The following is a 24,947-nucleotide window of genomic DNA, read 5'->3' on the forward strand; positions in this document are numbered from 1 at the left end:
CAGGTTCAAGCCATTCTCCTGCCTCAGCTTCCCATGTAGCTGCGACCACAGGCGTGTGCCGCCATGCTTGGCTAATGTTTCGTGTTTTTAATAGAGGCCAGGTTTCACTGTGTTAGCCAGGATGGTCTCAGTCCCCTGACCTTGTGATCCACCTGCCTTGGCCTCCCAAAGTGCTGGGATTATAGGTGGGAGCCACCGCACCCAGAAAGATGCTATTTTTAAAATAGAACTTTATGTAACATTGTATAAAATGAACATCCTACGTTATAATGAAGGCAATTGCAAAATTTAATTCAATACATACTTTTGTGCTTCTTTACAAAAACAATATTAGTGTGTGAATCCCGGCATAATATATTCACTATACCCTCTCATCTTTTCCTTTTAGTACTTGCATTAAAGGGTCTTGGAGTTGTACGCAAAATGAATGTCAAACCATCTGCCACATTTATGGGGAAGGTCATGTTAGAACTTTTGATGGGAAAAGTTACAGTTTTGATGGTCTCTGCCAGTATTCATTTCTTGAGGTAATTATGAGTATGTTTTATTAAAACAGTTCTATACTTCTTATTTATTTGAATATTAGTTCCAAACAATTTTATTTTCAAAATGGAAAATATTTTTAAGGGTCCCTATATGTTTCTAGAAGGCAGTAAAATGTTATATCATGTACTTCTGGATCTGGATGCTAGGACTAGATTTCAATACTGGCTCCATCTTTTATCAGATGCATGGCTTTGGGCACATTCCTTAACCTCTTAGTGTCTCAGTTGCTGTAATTTACAGAATGGGCATGAAAATAGCCCATACTTGAAACCAAACTAGAGCACACACTGGAGCACATACTAGTGCTTAATAAATAAATGCTAGATATAATTGTTCTAAGAACAGCACTGGCAGCAAAACTTACGGCTACTATTTATAAGCACTTCTTTGTCAGGCAAATGTATAGATTTCATTGCATTTAGGAATTACAATACTACAAGACTGATGTTGTTATTCCTATGATGCAGATGAAGAAATTGAGGTTTAGAGAGGTTAAGCAACTTATGCTACCAAATGGAAAATGTCATAGAAAACCTAGACCTGTTTGATTCCAGAGTTCATGCTTGTTACATACATTTCAGAGTTCATCTTATTAAGCTGCTAGCTTCCTAAATAATATTTTAGGGCTACAACTTGGATTGGATTGTATTTATGGATTAATTTTGTTTGAATATCAAGTTTTGCATAAGTCTTTGAGGAAATAAGGCCAACTTTATCTAGCTATTTACAGAGCCTAGAAATAACTTTGTGATTACAAACGTATAAACTTTAAATACTTAGATGTCTGTGGTATAATTCTGAATTTGTGCAGAAGTAATGGGAAAATAACTGAGTCAAAACATTTTAACTAGAGTGGACTCGGCCAAGGATATCTATAAATGTGGTCAAACTATTGTCTTTTAGAAATTCCGTAACGTAGCATGTGGTGATTTATTGAGTTTAAGGCAAATATTCTCTAAGAATGTTTGTCTGACACAAACACTGTAGTTGAGTTCTGTGACTCTGATATTCACAAACTATTATAATTTATATTTTAAAGGATTATTGTGGTCATGAAAATGGCACATTTCGTATTTTAACGGAGAGTGTTCCATGCTGTGAAGATGGGCTAACGTGCTCAAGAAAAATCATTGTTTCTTTTCAGGTAAAGTACTATTTTCTTTACTTTTCCTCTTGCATTGTGAGTAGCCAAATAAAATTGTTAATCTGTGTGAATTTACAGGATCAGAACATTGTCTTGCAAGATGGTAAAGTAACAGCAGTCAAAACTACAGAAAGTAAGGAATGTGAACTCAGTGCAAATGCATACTCCATACATACTGTTGGCCTGTACTTAATTGTGAAATTTCAAAATGGAATAACCATGATTTGGGACAAAAATACAAGACTGTCTCTTATCCTGGATCCAAGCTGGAATGTATGTATATCACTAACAAGTGAATAATGGGGAAGCAAAATCGTTTCTGTTACTAAAAAATCGAGACAGGTATTCATAGGCAGAGTGCAGGAGAATGGCAGGGTCTCTGTTAGAGTTTAAAGCCCTCCACCTTTGTTCAGCCTTATTGTAAAATATGAAATGTAATCAAAGATAATAAAATCTGGTTAAAAAGTAAATGCAGTAAACTTGAGGCATTCTAGTTTTAACCATATTTGTTTACTTAAGATTATCACATGATATGATTTTCAGGTGGTTGTTATATTTCCGATTAAATGTGTTCCTTGGAGCAAATATTTTAAGAAGCCAAAGTGGTCTCATGTATAATTTGGAGCTAGCAGACATACCTGTTTTGGTTCTTTAGACATTTATCCTGCTTGATACTAGATCATTTTGTGGCATGGGGTAACTTAAATGAGAGAAAAATCTTATCTTTAGATTCTGGAATCCTATCCATGAAGTTTGGAATTAAACATAGATTCATGCTCCAATATACATAATCATGATATCTATTTGTTCATTTACCATCTATCTGTTTGTCTATTTATCTCAATGTTGCTAGTACAACTAATTTTTAAATTTCCCTTTCTGATCAATACAGGGTAAAGTGTGTGGTCTTTGTGGAAATAACAATGGTGATCTCAAGGATGATTTCACAACAAGATACACTTCAGTAGCTTCTGGAGCACTGGAATTTGGGAATAGTTGGAAAACAAGCCAAGAATGTTCAGATACAGTGGCTCAGACTTTCCCATGTGATTCAAACCCATACTGTAAAGCCTGGGCTGTGCGGAAATGTGAGATCCTCAGAGACAGCACCTTCAGAGACTGCCACAACAAGGTAGCATTGCTCTGAAAGCAGTGACTTACACAGGGATTCCTCCCAGAGACTCACGTGCTGTGTTCTGTTCTAGGTTGACCCCAGTGCTTACTATGATGCGTGCATCGAAGAAGCCTGCGCATGTGACATGGAGGGGAAGTACCTGGGATTCTGCACTGCTGTGGCTATGTATGCAGAGGCGTGTAGTGCAGTTGGAGTCTGTGTCTCATGGAGAAAACCAAATCTGTGTCGTAAGTGAGGCCCATATGTTGTTGTTTTTTTAAAACGTAATTAGATAGAAGTGTTTTCTTAGACCATCAGTCTTCCTCTCATATTTTCTATAAAACACATGTTTGTGTACCTAGAAACATGTTAATATTTTTGTTTATGATGTGCAAAAATACCAAACTTAAAAAATAAAGCATCTGGCCCAGTGCTTCAAGTTCAATTTTAGTTTAAAAAATTCATGTGTTCATAGGGGAAAAAATGAATACTGATGTAGAATATTTCTTATTCATACTTAGATGAACAATGAACTATTTACTTACCTTGGTATATTCATATATCCTCCAACATTTGCTGCCTGTATTACTTTTGTTTAAGGTACTCACACATGTTTTCTTGAAAACTTTCATTGAGCCCTCTTGAAGATGAACTGTCAATTGAGTATAGATTAAATCTGGATACATATGGAATATGATAATCTTAATAGAAATTAGCTCTTTTCCTTCTAAGTATTATGAGAGAAAATATGATGAGAAGTGTTAAAATAGAAACCTCATTTTATTCAGTTTATTATGCACAGCATTAGAGGATATTGACATCTTTAGTTATGCCATTTAAGAACTGTTAAAAAGCTTAATTGTCTAAGATTTAGTTTTCCAATTTAAAGTTGAAATTAAAAACATGAATCTAGACTATGATCTAAAATATCTCCATATGAGAAAATTAATGTTTACCTTTTTATCTCAAACTAACCTGAGTGTGAGATGGCAAAACAAAATGCTGTTTTGAGTTTACCTTCCTCCCCTGTGACCTATTTTGGCTTATATGACAGTTTAGATAAAGCCAAAGGAACTTAATAAGACCTGATATACTTTAGATATATTTATTATTATTATCATTCCAAATCCCTTTTTAAAGTGCTCTGGAAACTGAAAGGTGAAAATTGTTATATGATGAATGAAAGTAATTTGATCTAATTCAATTCTAGCTGTCTATTGTGATTACTACAATGCACCTGGGGAGTGCAGCTGGCATTATGAGCCTTGTGGCACAGTGACAGCAAAGACATGCAAAGATCAGCTCATTGGACAGAAATTTTCTTCACTTTTAGAAGGTAACACATACTTTAAGAATATCCGTAAAGTAGTGCAAATGATATTCATCTTAACTGGAAAGGGTTGTTTCTCCCAATTGAGTAATATTTTGTAATTTAATGAACAGTTATCTTTATTATGACATTAATATTTCTACATTAGAAATACTTTCTCTAGACATAAGCTTAGTCGGGGGTGGGGAACAGCACTCTGATCGTGTCGTCACTCTTTATACCTTTTACTGGACAATGTCATTTAGTGTGAATGCAGTTTCAGAATGCAACATACAATACAATCTTTCTTGAGTAGTATAATTGCTGTAATAATTAACTGTATCTCACACTTTAACAGCATTTTATTCTTAGCATTATATATTTCAGAGAGAAAAAACGGGCAAGAAAACGGGTTAACATGAAACTTTTCCAAAAGTCACACTTGTGTTAAACTCTTTGTCATATTTTTATCCTATTTTGCTATGACTTCTGTATCTTTACCTACTGTTGCAAAAACAGATTTTTGAGACTAGCATTCACATTTCAAGATATGTATTTACCAGAGCCTGTTTTATGTTGCAGCATCATAATCATTGTTAAAGTAGCAAATCATTTAAAAATAAGAATCGTTTTAGAAAAAAATAAACCAACCAAAATCTGTAAGTTCTTCGTGTGATAGTTCACTGCAAGAAAGTCTGCACCTTCCTATATTTATATATTTTCATTATGAGTGTGATGCTTTGCTATTATTTACTTCACCTCATGGAGTCATTTAAGTAAATTTACAAATCTATAGTATACAGTATAATGAGTGTCAGTAAATAGAGATGAACTGTGGGTCATTTTTACACACAGGTTGCTATGCTAAGTGCCCAGATAGTGCACCCTACTTGGATGAGAACACCATGAAATGTGTCAGTTTATCTGAGTGCAGCTGCTTCTATAATGATATCATACCAGCAGGGGGAGTGATCGAAGATAATTGTGGAAGAACATGGTATATTTTCTACTAACTTTTCAATAAGCAATTCTGACTTTTGCCTTTTCATTTAGGAGAAAAACCAAATGTGTGTATGAATATATTATGTTAATAATACATATTATATATACATACTTATAATTTTTGATCCTGCCATTTCTAAATGAGAAGACCAGCTTTAGGTTCACTTTTATATCAGTTATGTTAGTTATTCTTATTTTCAGATAATTCATGTGTCAACAAATAGTTTGTGGAATTTTAATAATGCAGAACATAGGAAAGAAAATGTCTTTGTGTAGTTTTAGGGAGAAAGAGTTCTAATTTTATAAATGTAAGATTATGTTCACAGGCTTTCAAACATGGAAGCAAATTGATGGGATCATAGTAGGTCCCCACAGCCATCAAATAACATCCTGTTTGAAATTGAGCATGCAAGAACTGCCTTTAAGGCTCACCTGCACACCATTTCTTCAGGCGCCCAGAGCTCCTGATTGGATATAGCAGCACATGGAAAAACAAGCAATTTGAATCAGTGGTATTCTCTTGGGGAAACAATTATTTGCTTCTATTTGTTTTCAGTCAGACAATTTGTTGTTTTAAATTTGTGAGCTGTATGTCATTAAGAGTCAGATTTTTCAACTCATTATTTTTTCTTTTTAAATTTAACTTTCAGCTACTGTATTGCAGGGCAGTTGGAGTGCAGTGGTAAGTCATTACATTTTACACTAAGTGATTTAGGAAAAATCAGAGGAGGGTTGGAGGTCTTTTTTACATACTCCAGAGGGGCGTTAGGCTGTCCTTCAAGGATTCGCACAATTCTATCCCAGAGCAATTGTCCATGGTGAGTCACTGATGGAATCCAGTGCTACCAAAATGTGCTGAACAACTGTCAGATGGGGCCATGGCTGATACTCAGGGGGTGCGCCTACAGCATACGTGCCCCTGCTCAGCTGTAGGTTCTGGGAATTGAGGGAGCGAGGAGTCAGCAAAAACAGTTTAATGAAGGAGAGAAATAGAATATGAGACTCAATATACAAAGAATTAAATAACTGAAAGATTGAAGGATTGTTGATGAGCAACATACTCTTTTTTTTTTTTTTTTTTTTTTTTTGAGACAGAGTCTGGCTCTGTTGCCCAGGCTGGAGTGCGGTGGTGTCATCTTGGCTCACTGCAACCTCCACCTCCACAGTTCAAGCGAATCTCCTGCCTCAGCCTCCAGGGTAGCTGGGATTACAGGCCCCCACCACCACCCTAATTTTTACATTTTTATTAGAGACGAGGTTTCACCATGTTGGCCAGGCTGGTCTCGAACTTCTGATCTCAGGTGATCCACCTGCCTTGGTCTCCCAAATTGCTGGGATTACAGGCATGAGCACTGCGCCCAGCCACAACACACATCTTAAAAGTAAATCTCAAAAAACTTCAAAAGAATACATGTGCTATTCCTTTTTATATTAGGAATTGCAAGAAGTAAAATAAAAAGAGACATGACTTACAGACAAATTGAATGGTAGATTTTTTTTCTAGATATAAAAATTCCTGTCAATAACGGTAATGTATGATTATTTCAGAAACTGCTCCTACCAATTCAACATTTGCAGGTAAAATCATCATTATGTTTTAAATGTTGTATTTCTGATTTCTTTGTGTGGTTAATCTTTTATGGTTTCACTTGAATCTGTTCCAGTAAAAGATATGATGGTAAGTGTGCTGATATAAAAATTTTGAATTATAATAAACAATTACTAGAAATATGTCAGAATATCATTTCATTATATTCCTATGAATTAAGTCAAGAATATGATTAAACATACAATAGGTATAATTAGTTAATATTTATGTTATTGATTAATATTTAACTCTGCATATTAGTTACATATCATTCAAAGCTTGATATTTGTAGATAATAATTGAAGAACTGCATGAAATAGAAGTAAATGTTGCCTTCTGTGAAGCAAATATTTTAAAAACATCTTCATGCTGGGAATGATTTGAAAACAGAAATAAAAAGTTCATTCATTCCTTCCTTCCTTCCTTCCTTTCTTCCTTCCTCCCTCCTTCCCTCCCTCACTTCTCTTCTTCCATCCTTCCCTCCTTCCCTCTTTCCCTCCCTCACTTCCCTCCTTCCCGCCTTCCTTTCTTGCTTTTATTCTTGTTTTAAGGCAGGGTCTCACTTTGTTGCCCAGGCTGCAGTGCAGTGGTGTGATCACAGCTCACTGCAGCCTCTATCTCCTACGCTCATGTGATCCTCCCAACTCAACCTACCAAGTAGCTTTAACTGTAGGCATGTGCTGCCATACCTGGCTAATTTTTTATTTTTTAGAGACATGGCCTTGTCCTGCTGCCCAGGCTAGAGTGCAGTAGCACTGTCATAGCTCACTGCTTCCAAAGTGTTGGGATTATAGGCTTGAACCAGCACCCAGCCAAGGAATTACATTTATGTTTACTTAAGGGGATGCTGAATGATAGTTTTAGGGCATGTAACTCCTTGGCAATATAACTAAACTTTGAGTTGCTATAGTACACCTACATATTCCTACCTTGTGTGATATAAAGAGGGATTTTATTTCCTGCTGATTGATATTTGGAGGTGGGTAGTATAAATTGGGAGATAGTACAGAAAATAGGAAAAGTTAGGCTTCGATAATTTATTTAAAATTATGCAACATGCTGTAAAATGCTAGTTAAGTTTTAGTTATTATTGGTCACTTACCTGAAGTGAAGTTTTCACGTCAGGGTTCTGAACCACCTTCCTTTAAGTTATTATTGGCCCATAAATTGACCTTACAAAGTTCCTATGAGATTATGGTTAAGTGATAATAACAGGAAATTGTTATTTTTGGTGTACATACATAAATACATGGTGCTATTTGTATTGATATAAATAAAAAATGATTTTGTCACTTAACCTCTGCACACGTTTCAGAAATTTTAATTTTAGTTTATGGCAATTGTTTTCTTGAACTATATTTCCCAGAAAAAATTATTCAATTAATTGATTTTCATAAATATTGTATTTTCTAAACAGTTTCCACTACAACAGCTACCGCCATATTAAGCACTGGAGCAGGTAAATACAGTAAAAATGTTAATTATTTTTACGGATCCTAAATGAGCAGCAAAGATAATTTATGGTTCAGGAATCATAGCCCTTTTTTCCAATTTTTCATTCTCCATTTATTTATTTGCCAAAGGCCCATGTCAAGTAGCAGGTCTGTATGTAATTGTAATATTATTAAAGAACATCTTCTCTTTTCAAAGGTGTCTGTCCTAAGAAGATCATTCTACATACTAATTATTTGGAGAAAGTGGCTATGTTAAAAACTTCTATGTTAAATTCCTTGAAAGTAATTTGCAATTTCTTTTATTAACACCAGAAAAATTTTAACTTTAATTGGATGCTTTGTCACTAAAACAAAGCTAGCAGAGTAAAAAAGTGCATTGAAATTTGTAAGCCTCTGATAAGTGAGCTTAACTGTTACATTTAATCATTTTATTTGTATTCTGGAGATCTCGAAACATGCTTAAATACATATGATTAACCTCATCTGTCAATACCAGTTTAATATATATTTCCAAATATTTGTCTTTTTCTTTGCATAGCAATTACACTGGTTACCAGTAGCCCAGGCACAGGTAAGCTATAACATCTAAGCCACAGCTTAATCAATGGGGGTTTTAAAAAAAACACCCAGACTTCCTTTGCAGTATTATGATTTTGCAATGACACTTTTAGAAGAAATAGACAAAGTAAGTTTCTTTTTTTAAAGAGAATTTTCTTTAGAGAAAGCTTTTGGGAAAAAAAATTATACCAAATGGCAAGGTTTTGTGAACTTTTACTCATTGTCTGTAAGTTTTAAAACTAATATTTGGGCTTCTATTCACCTATATGATCAATTTTTCTGATACCGTCATTTCAAGTTGATCCATTTTATATATGACTATAGATATTCTTATAAGCATAATTTCCTCTGTATATAAAACTTATTTTTTCCATTGTTTTCTTAAATTCAGCAGCATCCATTCCAGGGATTACAACATCAAGCAGTGAAACAACAGGTAGGCAAATCAGGATATCCACGTGATGAATAAAGTTTTGAATAAAGGTTTGTATATAAAACATTGAATGACTGCATTGGAATCAACATCAGTTTAATTACACATTAAAAATATTTGGGTTTGAATTTTCCCTCTGACCATTCAAACAATTCCCCTAGTTTATTTTTCTATTTTGTTTTTCCACCTAAATTAAAAAATTCATTGAGTATGTTTCATTGTTTTTAATGTAAAAGAAAATATGAGAAAAAAAGAATTTGAAAAATATGGCTAGCAGACAATTTAGTATTGTGACTCTACATGTTATTTTTGCTTATAATATATAATAGTCACCTGTATTTCTTTAAACTAATTAATTTTACAATTAGTAAGATGTCAGTTTTACTCAGTTGAAGATTCACATGCATAATATATGTCATTTCTTTCTAGAGACTATGTTTTTGAGAAAACCATCCATGGATTTCACCCTTCCAACTCTGCGTTAGTTTTCACATACTCACTTTTCTATACTTAGGGTCTTTACCTCCCAATTTAGCACTATAGCTCTTCTTTTGTTATTTATTAATTTATCAACTATTAAATGAACACGTTCCTTAAAGTCACAGACCATGATTCGCTATCCTTGTAGTCCCAATTGTACCTAGTGTCAAAGTACACATTCGCAGGCAGTAAGTATTTACGGAGTGAATGTACTCTGTTTTGTCGCTGTCGAAAATTTAGAACTCAGGTTTAGAATTAGCACAGAATTTCTGGTGAAGGATAAACTATTTGTTAGCTATTAGTTATACTGATAAATCCAACAGTTCACACATTTCACTCATTAGAGCTAATCTTCAATATAAAAATACAGTGTAAACCCAACTATTATTGGATTATAAATTGATATTATAATATAGAATTATGACTATAATTTTGAACATTTTATAAATCTTAGTATTGTCTATTTTTAATATATTTTTATGTTAAAGAGATAAATATACATGTATATCTTATGCATCAGCCATCATAGTGCACAATATAATTAAAAATACCGAAAACAACATGCTACTTCCTGTCAAACTTTCTCTTGTGTTGAATACCGTTAGCAACAGAAAGCATTATTGAATCTTTCAACGTAAATCTCAGAAAGCCTGACACATCTCAAAAATGTTTTTCTGCAGTCTGTAATCATAAATTCATTTCCCAAGGCCAATAACAATTTCATCCCAATAGTTTTTTGAATCATTTCATATACACCGCAGAGTAATTTTCTAGCTACATATTACCTCAGTCAAAAGCAGTGGACTGAATTCCTAATTCTCAGCCTGGTTCTATTTCTATGATGATTAATTTAGTTCAGATACTAAGCTCTCCTTTAGTCAGTCATTCATCAGCTACTAAAACTTTTGAATATTGTGATCATTTAAAGAAATGCTTTTTTCCTTGATTTGACGAACTCCATAGATAGACATGAATCAATAGCAGTTTAGATAACTCTTTCATCTATTTCTTCAGTGTTGTGACTATCATATCTATATCCTGTATCACAATACTTACCTAGAACTATTAAAAGTGTTTAAATTTTTCTAGCTTATATATAAATATGTATATTAATGTATATTTAGATATATTTATACATTATATATAAAAAGTATAATATATATTTTATATGTAATATAAATTTTTTAATTTTTTCTTATAATTTTTCTTATAGTTTTCTTATATATATTTTTTCTTATATATAATATAAATTTTTTCTTATATATAATATAAATTTCTTCTTATATATATAATATATATATATATTAATGTTTTCTTTTCAAACACCTGGTTTTGAATGTAATATCCAATTTTATTTTGTCAACACTTTGTACTGTAGCAAGCAAACTTTCCATGGAAAACAGAAGATCGTGAGTAGATTACCCTGCTAGGGTTTTTGTGAGCAACTGATGAAGTTTTACGTGTAATATTTTGTCTCATTTACTGTAAAACACTATAAAAATCTTATCAATCATGTTCATGGTAGCATTTTAAAAATTATAAATCAAATGCAGAGTTGAATTATAGGAAAGATTACCTGGGTGATTTTTTTCCTGAATTCATTAAGTATTATTTATGACTTCCGTGCTTTGCCTGACTGAATCCTAATGTTTTATTTAATTTCCCTGAAATTCTGGTAGATATTTCATGCTCTGTAAGTATAATATTAATAATTTTCTAAATGCTATGTTAGTACTATATAGAAAGGTGTGCTAAAAATAACTTTTATTTACCTCTTTCTAGTCATTACGTTAAATATTTTTCATTCAGTATCTGATTAAATCTTAATCCCCTGATTGTTATTCTCCACAGTCCTCCTCATGTAATCATTTTTAGTGAGGAAATGCAAAGAGCTTAAGTAACATTTTCAGGGTTATGAGGATAAGAAGGAAAAGGACTTTCTGACATGATCTAGAGAGAAGTTAGGATTGGTTTTCTTTTCTTGTTATCCATGAAAGCCAGAAACTGTAGTCAATGTTATTTTAAAATCAGGGGACAAAGAAGTATAAAAATATTTATTTTTTCATCTTAAAATTTTCCAATTATGCCACAAAACGTGTTTGTTTCAAATAAAGTTAGTCAAGTAATCCCAATGTACAGAAAACATTGAATATCAAATTAATAATACGTTCCCAGCATTTGTTAATAATACGTGTGTAGCTTACCTGGAACGGATTAAGAACTGCTAATTTTCCAGATAAAGTGAAGCATACAAAACTTTAATTAAATTTTAGTTAAATGGATCAAATTTCAGTTAAAAAATAATGATTAGTGTTAAGAATTAGTGGTAATTCTTAATTCCTCATCTTTTCTGAGGCTGTGACCATATCATACTAAACAGATGGGAATTTAGAAATCATTCGAATAATGATTAATGTAGTTTTCCCTAAAAATCTGTGACTTGAGGGCTTGGATCCTACCAGTTGGTCTTCTTTGTTGATTCAATTAACTGAAAATCATAAATAGTCTACTTCAACTAGTGCTAGGGACTTGGATGGAGTACAAAATATTCAAAATAAAATGTGATATTTCTGAATTTTAATAACTATGAGATGACATGCCAATTTTCTTCTGACTGAGGATTCATAGTAATTTACATAAAGTGAGGATGGTAATCAAGAATCTCAGAAAGTACTAGATAAGTGTTTACTGATAATTTTATTTCAGACCTTTAACGGAAAAGAGTCACATCTATTAATTTTCATTTTTCATGTAAGAATAAAACATTTTTCTTTAAGAGACACCAACGTATTTTTTCTTTTTAAACTGTTTTTCTTTCTATATTCGCCCAGTAAACATTATGTCATTGTGGAAACAAAACAGTTTAAGATGTTTCCTTTTAGAACTCTTTTTTAGAAGAAATAAAGGTCTTTTTATAAAGCAATTGCCTTGCACAAATTGTAGGCTTGAAAGATGCGTCATATTTCTTTTACTGACATTGGTGGTTTAAAAGTGGATTTGACAAATTGTGATGAATCCATGACTGCAAAATGATTTTTGTTTTTAAGTCTTCTAGTGGTAAATCTCACTTGATCAGTGATGAGAATGATGAATCCCATTTTTGTTTTATTTTAAAATAAGTGTTTGGACATTATCACTAGCAAAGGTTTTTGTTTGTTTGTTTCAAAATATGGTATGCATCAACCAAAAATATTTAAATAGAGATTGAAATGTAAAAGTTTTTATTTCACATATTATGTAGCTAAGAAGACACCTCATTTCAAATATGTATTGCCTCTTCATGAACTATCTACAATAAATGGAAAGATTTGTTTCTTGGACACGGGAACCTGTTTAATTTTGGAAAACGTATTAGTGCTTTTCAGCGGAACCAATATGATAAGTGGGATAAATTAACTTAGTCAAAACTTTGCTACTTTTACATTTTTCTTTGTCTTCAAATAAGTCAATTTAACATAAAAACCTACAATTTTTGAACACAAAGGTAAGATTTATTTTAGAGTCTCGGCAGGGCAGTGGGGTAGGAGGTGCAGGTTTCTGCCACTAACTTGTTCTCTGGATAAAGTGCTTTTGATCAAGTACTGGATTAAACTGTAATCTTGAATGGGAGAGAAGGTATGACTTCATTGTTAAATAGTCCTTAACTTTTTTGTTGAGGTAAATAGAAGTAAAGTATACTTTTGAGGAATTGAGAAAGACATTACAGAAAACTTTAAGGTGAAGGGGAAGCAATATGTAAACTTTAATTTCTCCACATGCTTTCTGTATCTATTTTCTTTTCTATACAGTAAATGCTTTCAAAGAGCTAAAATATTCCGAGATGCCTAACTAACCATTCTAATAAGCATGCTGTTTTTAGAAGAAAATTTATGCAGTAAAGGGCTTTTCCTCTTTAGATTGACTGATCTTGATACAGAGCTAATATTTACTAAGTGCTACTCTGTATATGATATATATTATCTGATTTGATACAGCTAATTCTCGGAAGTGGTGTCATCATTTCCCCCTGTTTACAAATAAGTAGATGGAAACACAAAGAGGTTAAATTATACATTCAAGGTTACTTGCTAATAAGTTGTAGAGATAATTACAATTCAGAACATATTTTCTAGATTCCAATCCTAATGCCCCTGTGTTTCCATGTTTAAAGAAGAGGATGAAGTTAAATTTAATTTAAATCAGTTATCAAAGTAGCAACATGTAATTACGGATTCTGATTTCAAATTAGGACTTATGTTAAAATCATAGATTGTTTAGGAAGTTTATATTAAAACAAACAAAAAAAATCCCCACCTTGAATGAATACATGGGATACTGACATATAAAAGTAGTTTTCTGTTACACCTCAATGTGATCTGTTAAAAATAGATATTTACTCAAAAATTTAAAATCTTAGAATGTTACAGCTATAAGTTATATGTAAGTTTTGTTTATACGATGCGCTTTTTTTAAAATTGCATTTTAGGTTTTGGGGTACAGGTGAAGAACATGTGAGATTGTTGCATAGGTACACACATGGCAGTGTGGTTTCCTGCCTTCCTCTCCATCACCTATATTTGGCATTTCTCCTCATGTTATCCCTCCCCAACTCCCCACTACCCCCTGCTGTCCCTCCCCTACTTCCGCCCGACAGACCCCAGTGTATGATGCTCCCCTCCTTGTGTCCATGTGTTCTCATTGTTCAACACCTGTCTATGAGTGAGAACATGCGGTGTTTGATTTTCTGTTCTTGTGTCAGTTTGCTGAGAATGACAGTTTCCAGGTCCCTACAAAGGACAAGAACTCATTGTTTTTTTATGGCTACATAGTATTCCATGGTGTATATGTGCCACATTTTCCCTGTCCAGTCTGTCATCGATGGGCATTTGATTTGGTTCCAAGTCTTTGCTATTGTAAACAGTGCTGCAATGAACATTCGTGTGCATGTGTCCTTATAATAGAATGATTTCTAATCCTTTGGATATATACCCAGTAATAGGATTGCTGGGTCAAATGGAATTTAGCATCAATTGTAGAAAAACATGTTTTCATCAGGAAAAGGGAGATAGATGAGTATAGTGGAATGTGGAATTAGAAAAATAAGAATTTGAATCCTTCCCCTGAAAGTTTGACCCTGTTTTAAGTCCCTCAACACCCTGAGATTTGGTGTTGTCATCTGTGAAGTGGGAACTAATAATAATCTCTACATGGAAAGATTTGAGAAAATAGTAAATGTGATAGTGCAGCTTAGTGTAATACATAGCAGTTATTCTGTAAAGGCAACTCTATTATTAGTTAATTTTATAAATAATAATTAGGTGAATTAGTTTATATTTTAGTTTGGGAGTTTAATACCTTTTCAGTTACTAATCAGAAACATACCACTTCTGAATTAAAGCTACTTTTATGAATTTTTAATTTTTTTCAGAATAAGATATTTTACAAAAGCTATAGACTCTGTAGTACTGAATTTGTTGTTTATAAGGGGAAATATTATAGATACTCCTTCAGCATATCTCTCAGACATATATTTTAAGTAAAATAAAATTCATTGAAAAAATGCCAAAATATTTTTTCCTTGTAAAAATAAAAATGATTCTTGGAAGTAATTTAAAAACTTCGTGGTATCTAGAAAATTAATTGAAAGACTTTATATTAAGTTTATAGAAAGGTGAAACACAAATGGACAAAGCCACTTGGAAAAGCTTTTAGGGTGGAATATCATACTACCATGTAGGCATGTAGAGCTTTTAGTGTTTTGGTAGAGGCAGCTCCTCCTATTACTCTTTATGTCTTGTCCACAAAGAAGCTGATGCATTGTAATTGACAGTATCAAGTACTTCCAGCATGTATGTTCATTTGCAAGTGATGGAAAAATCAGCTGAAACTATGGTATGGATGTCAAAATTGATGAAAATTGGAATGCTGTCTCCCATCAGGTGGATAATTATACCCAGAAGAAAAGTGGGTTCTCATGTTTCCTATTAGTAAAGGCTTATCCCTACTTTTATTGCTGTATCGATAATTTCAGACTTACATCTTCTGCAGTTCATTCGTGGGAGCTATATCATAGTAGCCTGACTGGAATGTACTCCAATCTGTGCCTAGCTTAGATAACTCTATGACCCTGATTAAAGATCGGTCCTCAAGATGCACATGAGCATATTGCCATCTCAGCAACATTAATTATAAGGAAAGGCCTATAAAAAAGTTCGCTTGTGCATATGGTAAAAATAGTGATGATCAGTGCACGACCACCTATGGTGTGCAGCCATGTTCTTGAATCCATTGTTGATTAGAGCATATTTATTTAGATGTGCAAAATTTGGAGATTTAATTTCATATGATAATGCTGCTTTTAATTAAATGTAATTGTCTTCAATTTGAAAGTGCTCAGATTGGATCACTGGAATTCTATAAGGTTAAATCAATGCTGGGAAATGGAATCTGCACCAAAATCTTTGGACGAATCTGGGTCTATCTATTCTTCCACATCATTCTAATCTTGATAGTCTCTGTGGATCATGGCAGAACAGTCTTTCTATGCTATCCTTAGATCAGCAAGTGATTTTAATTCAAATGTGCAACTATTGTGCTCATTAGTGAAAAAAGATATCAAGATCCGAATTGTACAGTTGGTAGAGTCTCTGAAACCAATTTTGAAAATTCTTCTCAACTAAACCTTGTCAGCTCTTGAGAACTGTGACAAAAACTTTCTCTCAAACTACTTATCATACTTATTTAAATATCCATTGTGTAATTTGAGTAGACAGATATTTTATTATTTACTTCATATTGTATTCTACATCTTCTAGTCTAATTTTTAATATTTCCGTTAACAAGATGAATGGGTAATTAAGAAAACTGCAAGAGGTGTGTGTTATGTATATAGGAAGACTAACATAAAAAGCAGCATGGGTCACAGTCCTAGTTACTTGGTGACTTACATTTGAGTCCTAGTTTTATCACTAACCATCAGTGATCTTGAACAAATCACTCAACTTTTCTGAGCTCCATTCTTTATATAAAAACTAGGTAAAATATTTTGACTCCATTCATTTACTCATTCATTCATTTATTCATTCTATGGACAAGTATCAAGCTCTTATTATGTGCTAGGCACTTTACAGGCCTTGGAGATACTAAAGTGAATTAAAATAGATATGGTTTCTGCCTCTATAAAGCCTAGGGCCTAGTCAGGAATATGGTTATTAATTAAGTAATTACAAAAACAAATGGAAACTTACATCAACACAAGAGCTATGGAGTACTTAAAAGGGCATGGGATGAGAGGGAGGGGATTTAATCCAGTGAAGGAACTCAGAAGAGACTGAAGAAAAGGTGATTGAGTTGAGAATTAACCAATGAAAGCTCAACTAGGAGAAGAGCGGGAAAGAATCGTGTTCCAAGTAGAGACGACTGCAAACAGCAGGTAGAAAAGACAGAAAGGCCAGTATGGCTGGATGAGGAGCGAGGATCAAATAGATTGTGTGAGAAGTTTGTTTCTCACCTTTTTTTGAAGTTCTAAAACACTATAAAATTGCAAAGTGGTATTATTTACATAAAGTAAGCAATGGATTCCTATGGATTTTCAATGAAAATTAACACTGAAATAGAGAAAATATCTGACTATTTATTATTTATGAAAACCCTGAATTAATAAAGGTTTATTTTTAAGTGCACAGGTCCTCAATAAACATTTGATGAGCTTTAATCATATCCCTGGCAATGGGCAGGTGTTGGGAATACAAAGTTAAAATATGGCCTCTTCCTTCAGGAGTTCACTGATACTCCACAACAGCTGTTTAGAGTAAATTCAAATTTATTTTCACAACCTGCTATGTCAAATAATAAACATAAATCTTAAAAAAAAATTCTCCTTTTCCCTCCAAACCCTTATAGTCTAAATGCCACTCAATAGAAAAATATCCAAGATGCAGACAACCAGAAGCTGAGAAAAGTTGAAGAAACCATAAACTGCAAAATAAGCCTTTGCTTAACAGAGAACTTATTGCCCTTCTTGATATACATTCCATTTACTTTGTATTTAGTAGAATTCAGCATATGTATATGTGTGTGTACACACACACACACATATTCATTGGAAAGTACATCATGTATGTTACTATATTAAAAATGAAATACAAATTTATTTTTAACTCTAAACACAATATATTACAAATTGCCCTACATTGAAAACTATATAACAGCAGAACAATCTCTCTAGTATTTTTTTCTTGAGGTTGGAAAATTCACATCATTTCTGTTTTCCTTTTCAGGAACGACTCTAGGTCCTCTCACCAAACCTTTTACTGCAGGTCAGTATATTAATTCCTGGTTTTATATGTTAAATAAAAATATCCAATAGTATAAATTATTGGTAACTTTGAGTTTTTAAGAAAGCATTTATAGGACAGTTTGGCCTTAGCAAAAATATTTCAGACAAGTAGTTTACTAGGCTTTTACCACTGGTTTTAAATTTTTCTTAAAAAACATTGAATTTATTTTGGGTCAGTTTATATCGACTGGCTATAGAAACATGGTTTCTCTTTTGATTTTCTTCTTTATCATTAATTATTAATATAGGATATACCACAGTAGCAAATATCATAAAATTTTTTTAAAGAACATGGGTTATACATCTAATAACATCTGTTATGCTCTTAGGTGTTTCAAGTTTAAACATGTGCACATCTAATAATATATGTTACTCTCTTTGCTGTTTTAAGGCTGAAAGTAGCAATTAATTATTTCATAATAGTGTTTCTTTATGGTTATTATCAGCCCCAGGCAACAGTGATTACAGCAAAGGATCTGTTTATTTTATTTTTTTAATTTTAAAAATTATTTTTTAACATGAGGGTACATAGTAGATGTACATAGTATATGTGGCATACATGAGATATGTTGATATAGCCATGCAATATGAAATAAGCACATGATGGAGAATGTGATATCCATCCCTTCAAGCATTTACCCTTTGTGGTCTAAATAATCCAATTACATTCTTTAAGTTATTCTAAAATATGCAATTATTATTGGCTATAGTCACCCTATCGTGCTATCAAATAGTAGACCTTATTCATTCTTTTAAATGTTTTTGTACCCATTAACCATCCCTACCTTTTCCCCACCCCTCACTACCCTACCTAGCTCTGGTGACCATCTTTCTACATTCTATGTTCATGAGTTAAATGAATTTGATTTTTTAAGATCTTACAAAGTAAGAACATGTGAGGTTTGTCTTTCTGTGCCTGGCTTATTTCACTTAACATAATGATCTCCCATTCTATCTATGTTGTTGCAAATGACTGTATCTTATTCTTTTGTTATGACTGAATAGTACTCCATTTCATATATTCTTTATCCATTCATTTGCTGATGGACACTTAGGTTGCTTCCAGATCTTAACTATTGTAAACAGTGCTGTGGCGAATATAGGAATGCAAATATCTCTTTGATACACTCATTTTCTTTCTTTAGGGTATATACTCAGCAGTGGGATTGCTGGATCATATGGTAGCTCAATTTTTAGTTTTTTGAGGGACCTCCAAACTGTTCTCCATAGTGGCTGTAGGTTCTTCTTATTTTAAAATAGTTATTTAGACAAATGTATGAAGGCCTAGGGTGACTCAGTTTAAGATACAGAAAGCTATATTTGTAAAAAAGAAAAAAAGGCTGTGATATGAAAACAAATTCTTAAGGGACTCTAGGCAGAAAGTCACTGGTTTTATTGAGACTATTTTCTATGATAAAATTGATTAAACAGTTAACTCACCCCTTGGTAACAAAGTCCTAGTAGGCTTTGGATGAGAAGTTTATGTTTTTTTCAGGCATTACTGAAACTCCATTTCCCATCATCTCAACATCTGGGAATGCAGGCACAACACGAATAGTGAGCCCCACCATCACTCACGCTGCGGGCATGGCAGGTAAATTCAGTTCAGAACAAAGTATACCAGCCTCAACTAAGCAACTAATTTATTTTGAAAAATACTGTCCTGAGTAACATTTCCTAAAATTAGGTGCTTAGCTGAGTCTTGTTGAACAAACTCCTTCACATACATAAATGGATTAAAAGCCATTTCTTTAGTGTATACATGGAACTCTTTCTCTTTATGTACTTGCTAACTAATCCATGGCCTAATTTTATTTTTTTCTACATTTATTTCCCTTAGCAACTTTCTTGATTTGAAAGTTACAACTTGAACACTTTTTGCAATAAGATATAGTTTACATAAAAAATAATGGTTTAAAGGATATAATCAATGCACAATAGCACAAATTAAGAAACTGGTTCATTCCAATTAGATCAGTAAACTTAAATTTTAGCGTGATAACCATTTAATTTACATTTCTTAAAACCTGCATCAAAATTACTTGGGTAATAACAATAAGTCAGTCAGCTATCTCTTTTGGTTATGAGGCAGCATGTATAAAGATTTTGAGCAGGGCTACTCAAAGTTTGGTTGACAGATGGGTAGTAGCCAGATTGTTACTGGTTTTTGAGGTAATAAGAACTGAAACAGAGACTAAGCACTTAAAAACATAGCAATTTTACAGGATGATTTTTATGTCTATTAAATAAAGACTAGTGTTTGGTATGGTTTTACTTTTAAAAATTTCATTTCTCTATTTTCTTTTTTTTTTTTTTTTTTGTGACGCAGTTTTCGCTCTTGTTACCCAGGCTGGAGTGCAATGGCGCGATCTCGGCTCACCGCAACCTCCGCCTCCTGGGTTCAGGCAATTCTCCTGCCTCAGCCTCCTGAGTAGCTGGGATTACAGGCACGCGCCACCATGCCCTGCTGATTTTTTGTATTTTTAGTAGAGACAGGGTTTCACCATGTTGACCAGGATGGTCTCGATCTCTTGACCTCGTGATCCACCCGCCTCGGCCTCCCAAAGTGCTGGGATTACAGGCTTGAGCCACCGCACCCGGCCTATTTTCTTTTTTTTAAATGGAGTCTTGCTCTGTCGCCCAGGCTGGAGTGTACTGGTGTGATCTCAGCTCACCAGATCTCAGCTGCAACCTCTGACTCCCAGGTTGAAGAAATTCTCTTGCCTCAGCCTCCTGAGTAGCTGAGACTGTAGGTGCTTGCTGCCACACCCAGCTAATTTTTTGTATTGTTTTAGTAGAGATGGGATTTCACTATGATGCCCAGGCTGATTGCCAACTCCTGAGCTCAGGCAATCCGCCTGCCTCAGCCTCCCAAAGTGCTGGGATTACAGGTGTGAGCCACTGTGCCAGGCATAATTTCTCTATTTTTATGGCCTTTTTCAAAGTATCCATCTAGGACAGATTGCAAATTTTACAAAATTGATCTTTTGCAATGGATTGTTCAAGAAGCACAGATTAGAATATTAACTGTAGCTAGACTGCTTGAATTTTGACTCCTGGATCTGCTGTCAATCAACTGAGTGACCTGGAACAAGTCATTTAATCACATCTAATAAATAGGAATAATAATATGACTTGTTTCAGAGGAATTTTAAAAGAGTAAATGAGTTGGTTTGCGTAGGGCCTTTTTTTTTTTTTTTTGAGACGGAGTTTCGCTCTTGTTGCCCAGGCTAGAGTGCAGTGGTGCAACCTTGGCTCACACAACCTCTACCTCCCGGGTTCAAGTGATTCTCCTGCTTCAGCCTCTTGAGTAGCTGGCACTACAGGCATGTGCCACCACACCTGGCTAATTTTTGTATTTTTAGTAGAGATGCGGTTTTGCCATGTTGGCCAGGCTGGTCTTGAACTCCTGACCTCAGGTGATCCACCCACCATGGCTTCTCAAAATACCGGGATTACAGGCACGGGCCACTGCACCTGGCTGGGGCATTTTTTAAAAATACTGTTTTTTATCAAAAGTAACCAGTGGCCCTCCTGCCCCAACAATGAGAGGAGGGCATCATACCCAGGGAACCAAGCATAGGAGCTACAAGCCCAGGAAAATCAGGCAAGTCAGGACACATGCTTTAGCACCTGCTAAATGGGTAGATGATCAAAATATGTATGCTGCTCAGGAAGCTTTAAAATTGACTTGAATCGCCTAGTCTTTTCGTTCAGAATCACCATATGTTGAAATCACTGCCACTGTGTTTGTCAGGTACGACTGGAGAATCCATTGGTGCAACCACAGGAGCAGGCAGGGAAAGCACACCTGGAGCATCAGGCACTGGGGCCACCAGCCCTGGGAACCCAGCAGGTAAGACAAAGACTCTTTTAGGGGGCTGTAATTGGGGTCCAACACAAGATTTGCCAAGACCCCAGAATATGATAATGAGATTAGATAGAGATAACCAAGGACAATATTTTAGGAAAATGACATGAAACTATGAATATCTTGAAAGAATTTTTTCATAACTATCCATATACATTAAGTACCATTATTCTTCCAAGTAGGAACAACTGGAGGAATGGATGCAGCCACCACTGGAGCTGCTGGTGAAAATACATCTGGGAGAACAGGTACTACAGGAGTAAAACCATCATGACGCTGTCCTGTAGACACGTGAGCTTTCTGCTCAAAATTTAGTCAGAAACAAGGGTTCTTGGGGAATCCAAACATTATGTAAGGCTGTGTGTCCTGAAGCTCAGATCATTCCGACAAGTATGTGCTGTATACCTAATACTGTGATAGATGCTCTGTGGAATACAGGAAAAGAATAGGGCCATATATTTGTTCTCAATCCACTTCACTTTGGAGAGGAAGGAATAAATATTCCTACACATGTAGATGATAAAGACTAAGAAAGTTAGGAGTTAATTAAGCAAATAAAAGGTACATGCTGGAGCGTAGGGCAATTCTAGTAAGAGTCTAGATAATTCAGTGTTGAACTATTCAATGTTGAACAGTGAATTATCTGCATGATTACTATATTTTACTAAGAAACACTCCTTTATTGAAATCAGTACAATATCAGAGTTTCCTGATTTATCTGATTTACCTTGAACAATAAATGATCATGATATTTATGAGATAGATTCATTTTTTAAAGGAAAAAAATGTGTATTTCAGGTGACTTTCGTAAGGGTTTAACTTTCTTAAGCAGCCATTATTTTTTTTTCCATGATAAAAAAATTAGGCACAACTGCGATATCATCTGGAGCAACCCCTGCAGTCGGAGGTGGTAGTACCCCCGGAAAAGCAGGCACTGCAGCTCCAGTTTCTGGTAAGATGGACCAGGCTGGACCTAATATCTCAGAAGCTCCCAGCCATGACTCCCACACTAAGTGATGCTCTGTAAACTCAGGGTAGAACTAGTATTAGAATGCAAGGCTGAGGAGAGTTGGAGGGATAGTTTCTTTCACTTCCTTTTTCTGGAAACTTCCAAGTAGTCATAGTAACAGAAGTAATAACATGCATACCTCTCCCTGTCTTGGTTTCAGGAAGCACAGGAGTTTCTACAGGCTCTACCACTGCCAGCCCTGGAGCCTCAGCCACAACCTCTGAAAGCAGCAAAGCAGGTAAGTAAAAGGAAAAATCAGTGAGTGTGCAGGAGTAGAATGGAGAGTGTGGATCTGCCCACATTTCCTCTATGTAGCAGCATTGTAAAGAATGAGAACTGGAGTTAAGAAGCCCAGTTACTGACCACCGGTATTGCAGGTAGTAATCAGCCATATAGATTCAGACAGAAGTTCCTATTCTGGAACTTCTGAGCCTGTGAGTCTGGAGTGGGGCTTGGATCATGGTTTGCAATCCTAACTACAAATTAGAATCAACTAGAGAAATGTTTGAAAATACACATTGAAGAACCCTTCACAGACTAATTGAACATGTATCCCTGGAAGAAGGGACCAAGCATTAAGTATTTTTAAAAGCCTCATGGGTCCCATATGTAACCTGGATTGAGAACCACTAGGCTCAAATATCTGAATATTAAATAAATAATAAACAAGCTTATTTACAAGAAAGAAGTAAATAAGCACTCTCAGGGATTCCAACAATTGTGTAAGATTACTATCATCAATTTGTAGAAAGGGTGAACCATTTCTGGAAATGAAGAAGTGTAAACAAAAGATATTTTGGAAGCAGAGAGTAGCACCCTCTGTTCTGCTAAATCAAAGATCATGATACATATTTATTGTTTATTTTGAAAGGAACTACTGGACCCTCAGTGGGTGAAAAAACTAGAGCCACAAGCAGTGAAGTGACACCATCTGAAGGCACGTCAGGTGAGTAGAGGACGTCATTCCAAGGCCATGGCTTTTGGTGAAAAAGATAGTGTTTCATCAGAACTCGGCAAATTTTACCTAGTATAAATGCCATCCAAGAAAAGATAGAATGGTATATAAGTGATTAACATTTTTAAGAGAAGTTTTAATTTATGTTGTCTCTAAATTTTTCCTTTAAAAATACTACAGCACTAGGTTGTCATAAAAATGTATATACTCTCCCAATACTGTGTTTGTCAGGTGTTAACAGGACAGTCTGTTGGAACTACTGCTGGATCTGACAGTGAAATCACAACTAGAACATCTTTCACTGGTTCCAACCCACCTGGGAAACTCACCAGGCCAACCCCCGGTTCACCTGGTCACTTTAGTGGTGGTGCATCACAAACTTGGTTTGAAACTCAAATTCTTATAAGTTTAAATGAATTTAGAAGGGACATAATTTACAACAAATGATCATGGATAGTTTAAGTCCTATGACCCCTTACCCCTCTAAAGAAGCCCTGAAATTTGTTCAAAGAGTATTTCATCATAAGCATTTATGTAGACTAAGGTCGCCAGAGAAAATACAGGATACCAATTACATTAGAATTTCACACAAATCAGGAACAATTGTTTTTTTGGTGAGTTTGTCCCATGCAATAATTGAAACACAGTGTTTATTGTTTGTCTGGGATTCATATTTAACTAGGTATCCTGTATTTTTATTTCGTGATTTTGAAAACTCTGATGCAGACTGAGCACTTGTTGCTCTTTTCAACTAGGAACAACTGAAGGGAGAAATGTAGCCACCACTGGAGCTGCTGGTGAAAACACTTCTGGAGCATCAGGTATGGAAAGAGCATAATCAGAATGAATCCAGGCAGTCGAAGTGTAATTCTTTTACTTAAAATTTTGTCAGACACAAGGTTCCCTGGGGAATATAATAATCATTATTTGTGTAATGTCAAAACTGCAGAAGATCAGAAAAAAATCAAAAAAATTTGTTGTGTGTACAACATCATCCTGGGTGATACAACATAAAAGAGGAGTAGAGCAGGTATTTGTTCTCATGTAACTTCATTTCTGAAGAAAAGAAATTAATATTTATAATACAAAAGCAAAACCATCCAAGGCAAAAGATAATCAAAGTGGAGGAATTGTTCTATGGCACATGTTCGAATAAGACTTGCGAGG

The 24,947-nt window shown here is 34.4% G+C and overlaps 1 protein-coding gene across 1 annotated transcript in view; it reads left to right on the forward strand.

The window, feature by feature from the left end:
• Positions 1 to 24,947, forward strand: part of MUC19 (mucin 19, oligomeric) — a 172,981-nt gene that overhangs the window by 57,560 nt on the left and 90,474 nt on the right. Inside the window, exons 32-50 of the mRNA XM_032248461.1 lie at positions 389 to 527; positions 1,586 to 1,690; positions 1,769 to 1,963; positions 2,583 to 2,822; positions 2,896 to 3,052; positions 4,015 to 4,140; positions 4,969 to 5,110; positions 5,766 to 5,797; positions 6,664 to 6,693; positions 8,121 to 8,162; positions 8,696 to 8,728; positions 9,107 to 9,151; positions 17,887 to 17,925; positions 19,441 to 19,539; positions 21,703 to 21,801; positions 21,996 to 22,064; positions 22,986 to 23,063; positions 23,697 to 23,771; positions 24,536 to 24,601. Of these exons, the coding sequence (XP_032104352.1) occupies positions 389 to 527; positions 1,586 to 1,690; positions 1,769 to 1,963; positions 2,583 to 2,822; positions 2,896 to 3,052; positions 4,015 to 4,140; positions 4,969 to 5,110; positions 5,766 to 5,797; positions 6,664 to 6,693; positions 8,121 to 8,162; positions 8,696 to 8,728; positions 9,107 to 9,151; positions 17,887 to 17,925; positions 19,441 to 19,539; positions 21,703 to 21,801; positions 21,996 to 22,064; positions 22,986 to 23,063; positions 23,697 to 23,771; positions 24,536 to 24,601 (1,811 nt within the window). The remainder of the gene's footprint in view (positions 1 to 388; positions 528 to 1,585; positions 1,691 to 1,768; positions 1,964 to 2,582; positions 2,823 to 2,895; positions 3,053 to 4,014; positions 4,141 to 4,968; positions 5,111 to 5,765; positions 5,798 to 6,663; positions 6,694 to 8,120; positions 8,163 to 8,695; positions 8,729 to 9,106; positions 9,152 to 17,886; positions 17,926 to 19,440; positions 19,540 to 21,702; positions 21,802 to 21,995; positions 22,065 to 22,985; positions 23,064 to 23,696; positions 23,772 to 24,535; positions 24,602 to 24,947) is intronic.

The sequence above is a fragment of the Sapajus apella genome, unplaced genomic scaffold, assembly GCF_009761245.1.
Source record: "Sapajus apella isolate SASKATOON/1434 unplaced genomic scaffold, GSC_monkey_1.0 scaffold66, whole genome shotgun sequence".
NCBI lineage: Eukaryota > Metazoa > Chordata > Mammalia > Primates > Cebidae > Sapajus > Sapajus apella.